This window comes from Podarcis liolepis (genome assembly GCF_965112155.1).
Source record: "Podarcis liolepis genome assembly, chromosome: 15".
In the NCBI taxonomy this organism is placed as follows: domain Eukaryota; kingdom Metazoa; phylum Chordata; class Lepidosauria; order Squamata; family Lacertidae; genus Podarcis; species Podarcis liolepis.
In genome coordinates this window covers 29,443,415-29,461,146 of record NC_139566.1, presented here as the reverse complement: position 1 = coordinate 29,461,146, position 17,732 = coordinate 29,443,415, and the positions used below count along the sequence as shown (strand labels likewise).

At 42.9% G+C, this 17,732-nt stretch overlaps 1 protein-coding gene and 1 gene segment (V, D, J or C); both read left to right on the top strand.

Moving 5' to 3' along the window:
* The window catches only part of LOC310694963 (immunoglobulin lambda-1 light chain-like), a 91,223-nt gene extending 74,101 nt beyond the window's left edge, over positions 1 to 17,122 (top strand). For all 6 annotated transcript variants that reach the window (XM_083478893.1, XM_083478892.1, XM_083478894.1 and 3 more), the window contains exons 3-4: positions 13,199 to 13,234; positions 16,563 to 17,122. In XM_083478893.1, coding sequence (XP_083335019.1) covers positions 13,199 to 13,234; positions 16,563 to 16,882 — 356 coding nt within the window. In that variant the 3' untranslated portion in view covers positions 16,883 to 17,122. The remainder of the gene's footprint in view (positions 1 to 13,198; positions 13,235 to 16,562) is intronic.
* LOC310693852 (immunoglobulin lambda constant 6-like) lies at positions 3,856 to 9,101 on the top strand. The segment is given in 3 exons: positions 3,856 to 3,866; positions 3,950 to 4,002; positions 8,542 to 9,101.
* Positions 17,123 to 17,732: the final 610 nt, after the last annotated feature.

Genomic DNA, 17,732 nt, shown 5'->3' with positions numbered 1-17,732 from the left:
TTCTAGGCTCTAGTGAATTAAAATCATGGGTTTCTCCTGAGTGTAAGAGAAAATAAAATAAAGTAAAGTAAAATAAAATAAAATAAAATAAAATTCCATAATCACTGGGAAGCTTTTAGCCAATACCTTATCAATATACCCACTAAATCAGCAGACATGGAGTAAAGGTAGAAATCTTTCTACCTTGTGACTCAGCTGCGGCCCTTGAGTTGTTATAATTCCCATCATCCCTGACATTGGCCATGCTGGCTGAGTGGGATGCAAGCTGCAGTCCCACAGCATCTGCAGGGTCCAACCCTGACATAAAGCAACAGCTATGGGACAAGATTTTGGTAAGTTTCCCATTTCCTCCATCAGATTGCAGTCACCTTGCCTATACCATAAAAATGCATCTCCCGGTTTTATGCACATTACTGTCATGAGGTAGGTAGCCCATGAAGAAAATGCCACAGCACACCTTGTTGCCAGCTTTCTGCACACTCCTATTTGAATTAGGCAATCTGGGGCGATGTCAGGGACTGGGCAGAGAAGGAATGGTGGAGACTGCCTCCCCATCCTGATCCCTCCAGGGAGGAGGAAGAGGAAGACACTACAGTGGTACCTTGGGTTAAGTACTTAATTCGTTCCAGAGGTCCGTTCTTAACCTGAAACTGTTCTTAACCTGAAGCACCACTTTAGTTAATGGGGCCTACTGCTGCTGCCGCACCACTGGAGCACAATTTCTGTTCTCATCCTGAAGCAAAGTTCTTAACCTGAAGCACTATTTCTGGGTTAGCGGAGTCTGTAACCTGAAGCGTATATAACCTGAAGCGTATGTAACATGAGGTACTACTGTATAAATCTAGAACAGGGGTTTGAAGGAGGTCACAGCTCAGAGGCAGAGGAGGGTGGAAGTTGGGAAATCAGGGGAGAGGAAGAGACAGCACTGGAATGGCAGCTGGCTGACACGGTGTCTTTAGAAAGCATCCCAGACCCTTCATCTCCCAGAACCCGCGAGCCTTAAAAGCAGGAGATCGAAGAGCTCAAAGACAGAGGGCACATAGCAGCACCCGTAGAGGAGATGAATGAGGAAGTGGGAGAGATGGGGGTGGAGATTCACTTGGAAGAACACCATTATCCAAGAAGATGGGTTCTATAGCTTCTCTCTGTAATATTGAAATAAAAAAGCACAGTAAGAAACTTTTCCTTGTCTTTATACTTTCCTGGACAACCTGCCAGGAGCTGCTGACAGCAACCTGACAGGGGGAAAGGGGGAGAGAGGGAGATACCCATGTCCTCGGAAGATGTTTATGGCTGCTTGTGAGCAATATGTACACAATGGGTACCAGGAGTGCCAACTTGACTCCGCAACTGTGGGTGTCTGGCACCATAGGTGCAATGAAGTGTTCATGGCCCTGGCACAGAAATTTGTGGGTGCCCGGCCCCTTCATGGGGAATTTTGTGGGTGCTCGGGAACCCAGGGCACCAGGGAGCGAACTATGATGGGTATCAAATGTCAATGAGTATCAAATGGTGAAGGATTTACACCAGCTCAACAAGCAGGTCTCTCCTTAGCCAGCTCCCACTTTTTTATTTCCAACCTGTCCATGGAGGGTCAGCTTCCTCCTCTTCAGTCTCAAAGTTCTCCAGCTGCTGCATCTCCCCTCTCCTCAGCATCCAACTGGACCCTACTTAAGCCAGAGTTCTCTTGACCAAAGTTGTCTTCCATTCCATGCCTACATCTCCTAAGGTAATGGCCTTCCTCATGCTCACTGATTCACCCCCATAACAATGAGCAGCCCCATCCCCCAGTTTCTGCCAACAATGGACTACTATGAACACACACAACAGTGCAATTATGACCAAGAGGCCTTCCGCAGCATCATTTGTTTATTATAGTCTGTCTATGCCGTCTAGGCCTGAACATATGTAAGCAGACATGGTCCAAGCTACCTTGCTGACCATGTGACCATGGCTGCACTTCATGGATGGTTCAGCAGGTAAACTCTCTGCCTTGGAACTAATTGCCACTCAAATGATATACATAAATCAGAATAATAAAAGCGATCAGTTTGTGAGTATCGGCTTTGCAGAAGTCTGCTCCTGTTGGCTTCTATCTATGAAATCCATGCTGACCACAAAATCCATGGTGCAGTGCAATTCTGATCGAAATACATTTGCAGGGAAACTTCCCAGGCCTGCATTATTTCACACAGAAAGTTGGACAGTGTGCAAATGAGAGAAGTCAGAAGCCATAAAAGCAATCGAGAGTTTTCTTCTACCCACAAATCGTAAGTGCCGGATTATGTGGAAGCATCTCTGTTTCACCCTGAAGAAATGAAATTCATTGGCACCTCTCAAAACTCAATAACAAGCTCATTTTTAAAAAATCTGTGATAACTGTTTTCTCTGAAACATACCTGTAGCTGATTAGGGAAGTTCATATTTAAGCTCCAGTGCATTGAATTTAATTTATAAGAAGACAAAGCTTCACTGCTTACAGATTAATTCACTTGTGAGGACTCTTGTAAGAAACAGGGCCAACATCTGCTGCACAAAATAAGGCAGTGGTATCAATGGTTTGGTTCTCCTATAGAGATCTAGTTAGGATGACTAAAGCAGAGGTAGACAACATGGTGGCTTCCAGATGTTTTGAACTACAATGCCCATCATCCACAGTTAGGATGGCCAATGCTTAGGGACGATAGGAGTTGCAGTCCACAGGAACTGAAGGGCACCACAGTCCTTCCCATGGACTAAAGAAATTCATCTATAATACTCCGTACATTTAGAAATGAATAACTTGGAACAGAACTACTTGGAAGTCCAGAGATTCTTCCAGGTACTCAGCACAGACTGTATCTGCCTTGCCCAGAGATAAGCCAGGTAAGTATGACATTTTTCTTCCAAAAACATAATGCTATGTACAATATTTCATTGCATGTTCTATTGACTTTAAGCATTCTTTAAAACTGTATTTGAACACCTTGTTTTGACTGGTGTTTGTATACCGCTTTATGAAACATTGGATTTCTGGGGAAAGTAGCTTATAAATCTATTAAAAATAAACTTCTTCAGAATTGGGGGGAAATATGTCACTGTGGCGCTGTGAGTTAAACCAAAGAGTCTAGGATTTGCCGATCAGAAGGTCGGCGGTTCGAATCCCTGCAACGGGGTGAGCTCCCGTTGCTCGGTCCCTGCTCCTGCCAACCTAGCAGTTTGAAAGCACATCAAAGTGCAAGTAGATAAATAGGTACCACTCCGGCGGGAAGGTAAACGGTGTTTCCGTGCGCTGCTCTGGTTTGCATGACCCAGAAGCTATACGCTGGCTCCCTCGGCCAGTAAAGCAAGATGAGCGCCACAAACCCAGAGTTGGTCACCACTGGACCTAATGGTCAGGGGTCTCCTTACCTTTACCTATGTATACCGTAAGGACAATAGCAGTTCTCCCATTGCCCATTCTATTCCCAAATGGGATAGTTGTCCCATTGTGAAGGAACAGCAGGTTTTTGTCAAGCTGTGTGTCACTGTGGTTCGTCTTCGGAGGAGGGACTCACTTGACTGTCCTTGGTAAGTCACCGAATTTATCAGTCCTTTCCACACCTGTGGCAATGTTTTACTTTTCCATCACTTTTGCCCTCTTTTCCTTCTCCGGCTGTCATTAACTTTACAATGAGAATTTACTATAAACGGTATTTGAAATCCTAGCCAGAGCTGAATTGTGCAAACCCATTTTGCAGGCTTCTCCTTTCCTCAATAACACTGGAAAGTTAGGGGTGGGCAGGGATTTCTTTTCCTTAGTCTAGGTCATTGTGACAGTATTTGGGGTGAAATATATCAAAATATCCTTGGTGGCTGAAGCATTGGATGCAAAAGATGGTAAAGAAGTAAAACTGGGCTATAATGTCACTGTAAGTAAAACAGAAGTTGTCCTATTACACATGTGAAGGAACAGCAGGTTTTTGTACAGCTGTGTGTCATTGTGGTATGTCTTCGGAGGAGGGACCTACCTGACTGTCACAGGTAAGTCACTGAATTTATCACAACCCTTTCCATACCTGTGACAATATTCTAACTTTTCCATCATTTTTGCCCTCTTTTCCTTCTCTGACTGTAAACCTGACCTTAGGGCATTTGTAGTTTAGTTTACAATTAGCCTTTAATAGAAACTGTATTTGTAATCCTAGCCAGAGCAGGATGTCGCAAATCTGTTTTACATGCCTCTTCTCTCCTCAATAACACTGGGAAGTTATTGGTGGGTCATTGTGACAATCTTTGAAAATATTTCTATCAAATTCCCCTTCTCAGCTAACCTTGACATAATCTTACTGTTGGGTGCAAAAGATGGCAGAGAAGTAAATTTGAGTTGTATTGTTCCTTCCAGGTACCCAATATGATTTATGAGGAAGGTTGAATCAGTTTCTAATGGTGCTCCAAAATCCATATTAGTGCAAAAGACCAACCAAAATGTAATAAAATAGTGTGGAGAATCTCAGCTTTCCAGTCCATTCTGGAGAACTGATAAACTTGCAGACTGTCTTGTGACATTTGGGATGGGTTTATAAATGTATGGCCCCACTGTAGATTTCTGAATTTTTCTTAGGAACTAATTTGGCTCTCTTCACTTTTTCTATTTTGCGTCTTCCTATCTAGAATCATAGAACAGATTCTGTTCAAAAGAACTGTTTTTTGTTTTGTCAAACTCAGTAATCCACAGGCACAGGCACCCAAACGACTTTTTAAAATAAAAATCTGAAGATGTTCAACATTTTGTTGATAGTTAAATGTAGCCACGTAAAATGTAAACCACAGTCTACATATTTCAGCAAAACTGAATGGGTGTTTCGGAGAAAGTTGGAGTGACGGATTTGCAAGAAGGCTAAGAGAGATCTAAACTGATATATCTAGAATAAGACCACCTGAGATTTAAGGGGCACGATGGAATCAAATGCAACAAGCTTCATTTTTTAACTAAAATAGAGGCACAGCAGGAGAGAGAATCAACCAATTTCCCCATTTCTTTAGTCTCAATTCTCACACCCTAAACTTAATGTTGGTCTCACTGGGGGGAAAATACGTGGGTACTTTTCTTCCTTTGTTCAATTTTTTATTTGCAAATATAAAAGGAAGGAGCAAAGCCAAAGACATTGGGTTGTATCTAATACTAGTCTTGTTTGGAGTAAACCAATTGCAGGCATAAAAGACTTACGTTCACTCATTTTAGTGGGTCTTTTTGGATTAAAACTGAGTTGCATGCTACCCAGCTGGCACTGGCAATAAGAATATTCCATTAATCCTAATGTAAATATAATTATACGCAGATTTACAAGTAGGTATATAAATGATACTGATCATTATAAGCCATGCATTAAAAGGGAGAAAGCCCATAGAGCTCTTCAGACTGCTGTAACACCTTCAGACCTAGAGGGGTTTAACAATCAATTTGTCTCCCATGGGAATTCTGGGAATTGTAGTTCTGTGAGGAGAATAGAGGGATCCTAAAATCTCTCCGCAACCTTTCCAAACTACAGTTCCCAGAGTTCTTTGGGGGAAGCCATGGCTATTTGGAGTGCTTTGATCCTATTTTAAATGGACTGTGCAAATGGGTCTATACAAAGAGGGGTAAATCTCCTGGGAAATGTGTGTATGTTGGGGGGGAAGATGGTGAACGTGAACTGATTTAAAAACATGGGAAACAGAACTTAAGCCCAGGAAAATAAGAAACTAAAATTGACCAATTAATGTATCCTTGTTACCTAACTACAACACCTGCCAATAGAATACCTTATTCAGAGGTGCTTGTTCTTTTTCTCTGACAATGGTTGAAATTATTATTATTATTATTATTATTATTATTATTATTATTATTATTATTATTAAATGGATGAAAACCATGCTCCTATTCTGCTGTCAGTGGAGCCATCCGCTAACATATGAGGAGGGGCCAGTTTTCTCTGATTTACCCCACGCAACTGAGGTCTCCACTGGCTTAAATTTCAGATGGTTGTGGGACCCCTCTGAACAGTGTGAGGCAGTTGGCAGCGAGGGGAAGGGGGAACCAGAGAAAAACAGCTCCCCGTTTTTATGTTTAAAAAAATTAATAACTGGAAGGAATTTCACCTCGATGATTTTTATCTTCCATATTCAGAGTTAAGGCTTGTTTACAGAAGTGAAATGCTGTCTTTCCCCTCTCTATGGCTGTGCCAGCGAGCAAAAATCGCTGTTGCTTGGACTCCCAAATGGGCAGAGTGCTGCTGCACTCTGTTCATGCTTGTGAGCTTCCCATAGACACCCAGTTGATCGCTGTGAGAGCAGAATGGAGGACTAGATGGGCCATTGCAACCCTGATCCAGCAGACCTCTTATTTTCTGATGCTATGTTATTCTTCCGCTCTTGGAGGCCATTTTGCAATACCCGTTGCCATGGATCAAGAGCACAGAGAGGGCTGTTGCTCTCGGAATCTTTTTGCAAGCTTCCAGTAGACATCAGGTTGACCGCTATGAGCACAGTGTCCCAAGCAGATGGGCTTCTTGCCTGATCCGGAAGGGCTTATCTTATTGACTTTAAAATATTTATGTGCAATGAAAGTTCACCCCCTCTGAGAGCAAACAGGGTGCTTTATTGATCTCTCCTTTGCTATGGCAGTCAGTATAAATATGTGGGCCATTTCCCCAGAAGAACTCGTAATTTTGAACAATCCTTTGTACAGTGGTACCTCAGGTTAAGTACTTAATTCGTTCCGGAGGTCCGTACTTAACCCGAAACTGTTCTTAACCTGAAGCACCAGTTTAGCTAATGAGGCCTCCTGCTGCTGCCGCGCCACCAGAGCACAATTTCTGTTCTCAAAGTTCTCTGAAGCAAAGTACTTAACCCGAGGTAATATTTCTGGGTTAGCGGAGTCTGTAACCTGAAGCGTATGTAACCTGAGGTACCACTGTGCTTAAGAACAAGTGACCAGTCCAAATTGTGCATTGACCTTGTCCACTACTGACCATGTCCGGGAATGGGTAACATAGTAATCCTCTACTTGTGCCCGGATGCTGTGACACCAGAAATCACATCAGCCCTGGCCATGCTTAATGGGGCTGTCACTGACTGGAGAGACACAGATTCCACATCCCTGCTTTATGCTGACTGGCAGAACTTGCACAGTTATGGGATAGGGAGATCTGAACAGCTTTCTTCTTTCTTCGGCCGAGTAAGATTGTCTTCCATAAACACAGTTTTAAAAGTGATTCCGTAAGTGACTATGGAGGCCAATTCTGGATCCACAAGTCCTTCCACAGTGGAGACATGGGTTTCCAGGTGGGCGTTGGTCATGGTGAGGGTTTGCCGAACGTGCCTTCCTCATAGCATGTTTCTCCCTTTCGTTCTGAGTTTGAGCATCTTCAAAGTCCACAACACCTTTGGTAAAAGCTGTTCTCCAACTGGAGCGCTCGCAGGCCAGTGCTTCCCAGTTGTCGGTTATTATACAGTGGTACCTCGGGTTACATACGCTTTAGGTTACAAACACGTCAGGTTACAGACTCCACTAACCCAGAAACAGTACCTCGGGTTAAGAACTTTGCTTCAGGATAAGAACAGAAATCGTGCAGCAGCGGTGCAGCGGCAGCAGGAGACCCCATTAGCTAAAGTGGTGCTTCAGGTTAAGAACAGTTTCAGGTTAAGAACAGACCTCCAGAACGAATTAAGTTCTTAACCCAAGGTACTACTGTACTACATGTTTTTATATTTGCCTTGAGAGTCTTTAAATCTCTTTTGTTGACCACCAGCATTGCACTTCCCATTTTTAAGTTCAGAATAGAGTACAGTGGTACCTCCAGTTGCAAATGGTTGGATCCCAAGGAATTCGCAACTGGAGGTGCAGCTACTGTGCATGTGCGTGGCACCGTTTAGCGCTTTTGCGCATGCGCGCACGGTGAAACCCGGAAAAATACTTCTGGGTTTGCCACGTACATATCCCAAAGGATATGTAACCAGAGGTCAATGTAAACAGAGGTACCACTGTAGTTGCTTTGGAAAATGGTAATCAGGCATCTGCACAAGATGATCAGCCCAACTTTGCTACTTCCAGTACACTGGCCTGTCTTCCCAAATGATGTGTAAAATTTGACCGCATCTCTCTAGTGTCTATGGTGTTCTAGATGTGGATATTCCTAACTGGACTGATGCAGTCTAAACTCTTCCTCTCACAGATCACCACAGTTCAGTCATGCCAAGAATGCCTGTGTTGCTTCATAGACCATAATATATTTTGCATGGGTTGAATCATGTGTTTGTTGCACGACAACATTTTGGGTTGCTATAAAGGAATACGACCTGGTTCTCCTGGACCTTTTTCATAGAATCATAAAGAGCTGTAAGACATCTTGTAGGACACTTCCAGCTCAAAGTATAGCTACCAAATAGTAACAGGTCCTTCCAAAACATTTCAGCACACTACACTGGAGAACTGGGTCAGATAGCGCTTCCTTTATGAAATCAAATAACTTATTACATGTGTCCAATATTTAATACTCCCCTGAGACACAACACTTAACCAGATTTCCCCTTGACTTCCAGGTCAGCCAACAGTACCTCCAACAGTGAACGTCTTCCCACCATCCCCAGAAGAACTGAAGAGCTCAGAGAAAGCCACCCTGGTGTGTCTCATAGATGGCTTTTACCCAGGCGTTGTCCAAGTTACCTGGCAGGCTGATGGCACCCCCATCTCCTCTGGGGTGGAGACAACCACGCCCACCAAGCTGAATGACAAGTACGCGGCCAGCAGCTACCTCAGCATGAAAAAGTCCGACTGGGAGAGCTATGAGACAGTCATCTGCAAAGTGACGCATGAAGGGAAGACCGTTGAGAAGGTGGTGAGGAGATTGGACTGTGCCTAAAGGCTGGATAGGTCTGATGAGTTCCTTGTGACTCCAGCAGCTGAGAAGAAAGAGTCCTTTCATGTTCAAGGGGGCCAAGTTTATTCTCTGATTTCCTCTAATGCTACGTTGATCCATCCAGTCTGGTTTCCTTCCTATGTCGTTCCCCTCCCCACACCCTCTCCCTTCCTCTTCTCCCTGGAATCTCCTTTGTATGTTGGCTTATAATGTTTGCAAATTAATAAAATGTCATACATTTCACTGGTATGATTACTTTACTCACTAACGTATTCCAGGTACTTCAAACAGGTTGTATTCATGGTTTCCTGTCATATTACATAAGGAAGTGTGCTCTTACTCAGCCAAAATGCACTCAGCTCAGGTCTGTGGCTGGTAGCAGCAGCAGTGGAAAGAGCAGTGTGATTTCATGGAAACATAGGAATTGGTTTTCTCCCAAGTCAGCCCAGTGGTCCATCTAGGTGGGCATTTTCTACACTTGTGGGATGTGGCTTTCCTGGAGATCAGGCAGAATTCTCTATATGAGGTGCTTTTTTCTGGGGGGGACGCATACCCCTAAACATTTTGTGAATCTAATGGGAGAAGAAAAAAATTAGTTTCTTCTCTAGCACAGTGAATCGTCTGTTCCATTGCTACCCCCAATGGCGGCCTTTTGTCCATTTACTGTGTTTATTTTTCTCAAATTGAACTATAAAATGGTGATTTTCTTGAGTCAAAATGAGAGTACCTCTAAACATTTTTTTAAAATAAAAAAAGCACTGTCTATATTTGACCTGTGATCCTTTCCAATGAGCAGTGCTTTATCTAAACAGGTTCCAGTGCTAGAGGAGCAGAGCTACATAATGGCTCAGCAACCTTTTTAGTATTATTATTGTGGTCAACTGACCCTTTCAATTGCGTTTTGTTTTTTTTTAATGAATTGGCTTCCTTTGCCCAGTGGAAGTTGACTGGTTGTCGTTCCACTCCATGATTCATTTCAGGTGGTCTTTCAAACATTCCCAAACATTGCCACTGGTCTGCCATCTTCTTCAAGCCACAATATGGAGAGTGGTCCATTTGGGTCCATAGGTACAAATGGAGCCCTGGTCCACCAACCCTGGTCCACCAACCTCAGTGTCCTCAGGAAGACCCAACCTGCCTGCCTTCTGTACAACCATTCAACAGATGGCTCTGCCTCTACTTGGCTCTAGCCCTAGTTTCCACCCAATCAGTTTCATTGCTCTGATTGCTTTGGGGAGGCAATATGAAGAGCCAATAGCCTCCAGTGAATGAAAGTCATAGGTTTCCCTGAAGAATAGGATAAATTCTTTTAAAAACTGCTTTAAGTATGTCTAACTGCTTCTGAAGACCATGTGGAATGATTGGTATAAGAACAGTATACCTGAAGTAGCATCTCCACCCCCATCGTTCAGCCCAGACACTGAGGTCCAGCTCCAAGTGCCTTCTGGTGGTTCCCTGCCTGCAAGAAGTGAGGTTACAGGGAACCCATCAGAGGCCTTCTCAGTAGTGGCACACGCCCTGTGGAACATCCTCCCATCAGGTGTCAAGGAAATAAACAACTATCTGACTTTTAGAAGACATCTGAAGGCAGCCCTGTTTAGGGAAGTTTTTAATGTCTGATGTTTCATCGCTTTTATTATTAATAATAATATTCTGTTGGGAGCCGCCCAGAGTGGAAAACCCAGCCAGATGGGCGGTGTATAAATTATTATTATTATTATTATTATTATTATTATTATTATTATTATTATTACAATGACATACTGAAAAAGTGACCTGCTTACTGTGCTAGCATAAATCCTGGTTAATAATAATAATAATAATAATAATAATAATAATAATAATAATAATAATAATTCCCGGACACCACTTTGGTACTTCCTCTTTCCCCATTTTTAGAATGAAAGGTAACTCCTGAACAGAGATATGAAAACCTACAAGAAGAAAAGTGGAAAAATTGAGGAAACTCATTTCCCCAGAAATATTTCCAAGTTGTTCTTTCCCCCTATTTATTGCCCCCAAAATTGAAAGGAAAACCACAAAAATTGGTAGGGGGACAATTTTTTCCATATTTTTTCCCAGGTCTTCACATCTCTAGTTCTTCTGATGTAAATGTCCACCTCATCTGTTATCCTGTTTCCCACATCTGGTAGTTGGGACAGCCAGGTATGCTTCCAGGAAACCCACAAGAAGGCAACTCTGAGGAACTCTACATTAGTTGCTAACAGTGGGCACTTCTACATGTAAATGAGAAGACAAATATTTTCTCCCTCATCAGCCTTCTCCCTCCTCTGTTTTTCTCACACCCACACTGCTCCATGACAAAACCCTTCCACCCCAAAAGAGATAACCATCCGCTTCATTTTGATACATCAAGATAAGAGAGGGTCTCCAACTTTAATTTCTGAGTGTCGGCTTAAAATATCAGCCTACTGTTGACATCCACAGGAGACTACAGAACCCATGATACAGTGCAACTGTGATCAAAATACACCTCCACAGAAACATCCCAGGCCTGTGTAAGGTAGGGAATGGAAGCCAGAACCACCACAGCAGAGGCAAATAACAAAGCATAGGTTCCAGCATTTCTCTAATCAAAACAGGGCCATCCTATTCCACAAGAGTAATTTTACTATTAATATCCTTCCCATCTGACTGGGTTGCCCCAGTTGCTCAAGGCAGCTTCCAACATATATAAAAGCATAATAAAACATTGAAGATTTTTTAAAGAAAACCTTCCCTATACAAGGCTGCCATAAGATGGAACCGCGGGTTGGATAACTCAATTCCCTTCAACATTGATGAAAATAGGGATGTCCTAAGGAAAAGGGGCCTCTTTATGGATCACTGCCTTGTCATGGCAAAGGGGCTTGAATAACTCAGTGTAGCTATGAGTTATGGTGTGCAAGGCCACCCAAGACGGACAGGTCTTAGCCGAGAATTTAGACTAAATATGATCCGCCTGGAGAAGGAACTGGCAATCCACTCCAGTATTTTGCCAAGGAAACTCCATGGACATAAAAAGGAGTAGCTTTGAGAAGAAAGTGAGAGTTTCCAAGGCATGCCCTGGTTCATGGGATCATGGAGAGTCAAACACAATTAAGATGACTAAACAACAACAACAAAAGGAAAAGGGAGACATTCTGGGATCAAAGCAGAAACCGGGGTGGCTTCTGTAAATCCAGGGCTGTTCCCTGGAGAGACTGACAACGTTATTTTTTAGGTATTTTAAATGGTTTCTCAAAGGGTTAAGATACTAGCTGCTCATTACAGGTAAGTTCCTATGTATTGTCAAAGAAACGGTTCAATGCCTTGAGTTAATTTATAAGAAACTTTTGCAGCATAGATAAAGCTTCACTGTCTGTGTGATCTCTTCTAAGAAACAATTTCTTCATTAACTGGATGTGTTACTGTTTCCCAGAAAGGTAAGGTTGCCTGACTAATTCATTCTTTGGGAATTCTGATGCAAACTGACATGATCATTGGCCCCATGGACTAAGGTGCAAATTAGTCTTCTTTGGATTTTGTGTTTCTCCAAATTTTGCGATACAGTTCTTAGCTTTAAAAAATCAAGGATCTGCATCTTAGCATCAAATCTGTTTTCAGAAATGCATAATTTGAGAGAAATCTGTATATTGGAAAAAATACGTTCAAAATTAGCCATGTTTGTGGCAAATTAAATAACAATAGCAATTGTAGATTAATGTGGGAAGGGGACCAAAGGGACTTACAAATGGAAATGGATTTATGAATGAATATGGATCTATGAATGGACATGGACAGGAAATAAACTGACCCATTCATCCCTACCACTGGAAAATTGGTTGGATAAAGGACTTCATCTAACATACTCCCTGCATCCAAGAACAGACTGTCTGGGCAATGGAAGATCTACAACCAGGAAGATTTACAAAGAGTCACGTACCGGTATTTTAAAAATAACTGTCATGGTTTGATAACAAGACCTTATCATTGTCACCCCAGAGATAGGTTTGTTTTGTTTTTTTCAAAAAAGAAATGCACCATTGCCTACAACTTCTTTGGAAACAGTACAATATTCTTTTAGAAAATGCATACCATTGTTTATTGCCCACTGTCAGGTCCTGTGACAAGAATGGAGAAACATTTTGGCCCTCTGGACATGACTGGACTCCCAGCTCCTGCCAATGCAAGTCAGCATGGTCAATGGTCAATGATGATGGAAGTCATAGCCAAGCAAGATTTTTTTTTGGGGGGGGGGGGTCCCAGGTCTGCCTACTCCTCCCAGATGGACTGAGGTTCTGTACCATTTCACACCTGTGAGGGAGGCAGGTTTTTGTACAGCCGTGTGTCACTGTGGTGGGTCTTCGGAGGAGGAACCCACTTGACTGTCACAGGTAAGTCACCAAATTTATCCTGAATCTTTCTGTACCCGATGCAATATTCTAATGTTTCCATCATTTTTTGCCTTCTTTTCATTCTCTGGTTCTTGATTGACTTTTGGGCTTTTCGTATTATATCTATGCTGATTCTTTCATAGGGACTGTTGAATTGTTAAAAAACCAGGCAGTGGGTTAAAAAAAATCCTATTCGCTGCATGTAGAAACAAAGATGGATCGGTTTAATCCTACTTCTCGGGTGATGGGGCGCGTCAATGAAATGTCTCTATAAACTCTGTCAGTCTTTCCCACTGGGTGGAAATTATGTTCGAAAATTGAGTTTGAGTTCTGGCATCTCCTATACAACTGGATTACATCTGATGGGATTCACTGATTCTGCTATTAAGAATCCTGACTGTGAATGAATAAAAATAGAGTAAAATAGATAGTTTATAAACTTGCAACAAGCTCTTTTTAAATATTCACTGAGAGTTTCCATCTAGATTTTACTTTAATGATAGAAACTATGCAATTGTTTTTCCAAAGTTGAACTGAGTTTTGTGAATGACACTTCATCAAAATGAAATGGTAGATCTTATTCTACTTTTTTTTTTTGGGGGGGGGTATTCTGAGAAATGCAATCCAAAATCCATAACAATAGCACTGTTGAAGTCTATGCAACTGCACTGGCAGAAGTAGACTATGAATTTTAGCCTTACGCAGTGACTTTAGCGAGATTGTAGGAAAAGAACCACTTTATTGAGTGCATACAAGCGTATGCAAAACCAAAATATTAGACTCTGGGATGCCATAAATTTTAAAGACACCCAATTGTTCAAATTGTCATGTCGCCCTCTAAGACATCTAGATGAAATCAGTCTTGAAGATGGAAATCAGGAGCCTATTATAACTATAAGAGAATACAGGTGCCTGATTGCCACCATCCAAGCCGATTTCACAGATGTATTAGTTTTTTCACATGTTGACTTGAATCCGCATGATCTAAGTGTTTGATCTCAGAGCTAATTCCTCTGAGCAATGCTACTTTAAAGATCTGATATTCTGAAGTAGGCTGGGTATAGAAGGCATTGGAGTCCAAGCATCCTTTCTGAGAAAGGTTCGCTGTAACTATTTTTGAGCTTCCACAATGTCACCACATTGAATTATTTTCAAAGAGGTTTCTCCAAGAGAAACTCTTCTTAGATTGCACCCAGAATTGTCCATCAGTTCATTGCAAGGATGGGACAACCTGTGACTCCTCCAGATTTTTCTGGGCTGCAGCTCGCAATAACCCTGGCCATTAGCTGTGCTGGCCAAAACTACGGAGAGTTGAGTCCAACGACTCAAAACAGGTTCCCCCTGTTTTGATAGACTCAGTTTTTTTAGGGAGAATGTCTTCTTCCAGAATATATTAGTGATTCCATGGCAGGAGTAAGTGGCAGAATCCAACCATTCCAATGCATTTACTGGAATCGAGTCAACATATATATATATATTTAAAAATACATCTGTTTGGGGAAACCCTGCTATAACGTATAGTATTCTCTTACAATTCTGTGTGATACCAAAGCTAATTCCTCTAGGACATCCTATTTTAAAGATCTGATCTTCTAAGAAGGGCTGAGAATGTGGTCAGTGGCGATGAGATTATGATAACAGATTACTAATTCACAAGAGCTCAGGCCATCATCCCCAATTGTCCCTAGTTACCAGTGATAGGTATGGTTTTCTGATGTCTGTTCCTGGTCAATGTTTCCTGCATTTGTCCACATAATAACTTTGGGAGATGCCTTATTGAGCAGTTGGATATGAAACCCGTGGCCCTCCAAACATTGTTGAGCTCCAGCTCCTATCAGCTGCAAATGCTTAGAGATTATGGGAGTCATAGCCCAACCACATCTGAATAACCAGAGCTTTCACATCCCAGTATGAGAGTATTCAGTGTTCAATGATTCAGCTTCCTCCGCTGTAGAAGTTAGATTTATGGATGGACGTATCTTGTGCCCATATAAGTACATTGGTCTTGGTTTATAGAAGTACAACAAAGTTGGCCAGGGGGGTGGTAAAAGTGAGAAAAATATGAGGAAAAACTTGAAGAAACTGTGTCTGTTTAGCTGGGACAAGAAAAAGCTGAGCTGGGGTATAAAGAACAATATCTGAAAGGCTATCACCCAGAAGAGGACAACAGCCTGTTCTCTGGTGCCCCAAAGGGCAGATCCAATTAAGTTTGCAGAAAGATAAGCTTCTAGTTGGTGAGAGAAGTTTAGCAACACCAACCAGTTATGTAGAGGGTTTCTGATTTGTTGACCATCATAAAGGGGATGATGATGTAATTACCTATAAAGATGGTGGGTCTTCAAGTGTAGGCTGGACAGAGTTCTGCTGAGATCACTCTAGCTCTGGATCTCCTGCAGCAAGATCCTGCAGGAGCCCTTCCATAATTCCCCATTCTCTATGGCTCTCCAACTCTATGATTCTATATTCTTACACTCCATGCAGTGCTCAGCTTGCCGCATTAACCCATTAAGCAACTATGGAAACATATATTGAATCACCCACTGAGTAGGCAGTGGAAGCTGGTCCATTTGGGTCAATAGGGTGCTACCCCATCAGTCTCAATGTGCCCTCAGCCAGCGCTCACATGACTGCTTTCTTACTTGCAACCACTACGGGGGGTGGCCCTGGCTGTCAGCTTTTCCTCCTTAGTCTCAGTGTTGCCCTTCTAGTACTCAGCAGGGAAGAGGATGGGGACAAAATGAGAATGAGTTGGCTTCGCCTGTCACTGGTTCCAGCTCCACCTAACATTGGTCTCCCTTGCTTTCTGTTGCACCAATCCCAATGGGCATCACTGTAATGAAGGCAGGTTCTCAGCATATATCTGAGCAGAAGAGTATATTTAAGCAACCCTTCTACAAATTAAATTAATCCAGCAGGCAGATTGTCCAGCAATGTGCAATGGTGAGGAACAAGGGGAATGGCTTGGCCAGCAATGCAGCAATGGGGTGTTCCAATGAGTGTCTGTCAATTCTTATTTCTGAGCTGCTGAGGGTAAGTTAGACTCAGTGTCGTATATCAGTCCAAAAGGAAGAACAGGGTGTTTCTGAAACACACTCAGAGTGTCCTGCTCTGATTACAGCACAACCAGGACCTACACTCTGAGGTCTGGGAGACAGCCTTCCCAAACTAGAAGACATGACTTCCAGAGGCGTTTGTTTTTTAAACAAGGAAATAGGATCCGATTGCAATTCCTTTATGAAATCAAATAAATTACGCAATCCAATATGTCTCTATTATATAATATTCCCCTGAGACACAACACTTAACCAGATTTCCCCTTGACTTCCAGGTCAGCCAACAGTACCTCCAACAGTGAACGTTTTCCCACCATCCCCAGAAGAACTGAAGAGCTCAGAAAAAGCCACTGCGGTCTGTCTCATGGATGGCTTTTACCCAGGCGTTGTCCAAGTTACCTGGCAGGCTGATGGCACCCCCATCTCCTCTGGGGTGGAGACAACCACGCCCACCAAGCTGAATGACAAGTACGCGGCCAGCAGCTACCTCAGCATGAAAAAGGCCGACTGGGAGAGCTATGAGGCAGTCATCTGCAAAGTGACGCATGAAGGGAAGACCGTTGAGAAGGTGGTGAGGAGATTGGACTGTGCCTAAAGGCTGGATGGGTCTGATGAGTTCCTCGTGCCCCCAGAAGCTGAGAAGAAAGAGTCCTTTCATGTTCAAGGGGGCCAAGTTTATTCTCTGATTTCCTCTAATGCTACGTTGATCCATCAAGTCTGGTTTCCTTCCTATGTCGTTCCCCTCCCCACACCTCCTCCCTTCCTCCTCTCCCTGGAATCTCCTTTGTATGTTGGCTTATAATGTTTGCAGATTAATAAAATGTCATACATTTCACCGGTGTGATTTCTTGACCCACTCATTTATTCCATCTCCTTCAAACAGGTTGTGTTCATGGTTTCCTGTCCTATCACAGAAGGAAGTGTGCTGTTACTCAGCCAAAATGCACTCAGCTCAGGTCTGTGGCTGGTAGCAGCAGTGATAAAAGCAGTGTGATTTCATGGGAATGTAGGAAGCAGCCTTCTCTCAAGTCTGCCCATTGGTCCATCTAGGTGGGCATTTTCTACACTGGTGGGCTGTGGTTTTCCTGGAGATCAGGCAGGGTTTTCTCTTAGTCCCACCTACCAATTCAGCTCCTGGGAAATGGAAAAGGTGGATTTGGGATCAGGATGCATCCCAGAATCATTTCTGGGGGGTATTTCAAACATTCCCAAAAATCCCTTCCAATCTGACATGTTCTTTCTTCAACTCAGTGGAGCTCTTGTTGCATTCAGGATGTCGCCTAAAGGCTGAATGAATCCATTGTGGGCCTCATGCCTCCATCAGGGTCCTTTCTTCCTCCAGGGGACCAATCTGTCCTCTGATTTCTGCTAATGCTACATTTATCCATTAAGTTTGGTTTCTTCCTATGTCATTCCCCTCCCCACACCTCCTCCCTTCCAATTCT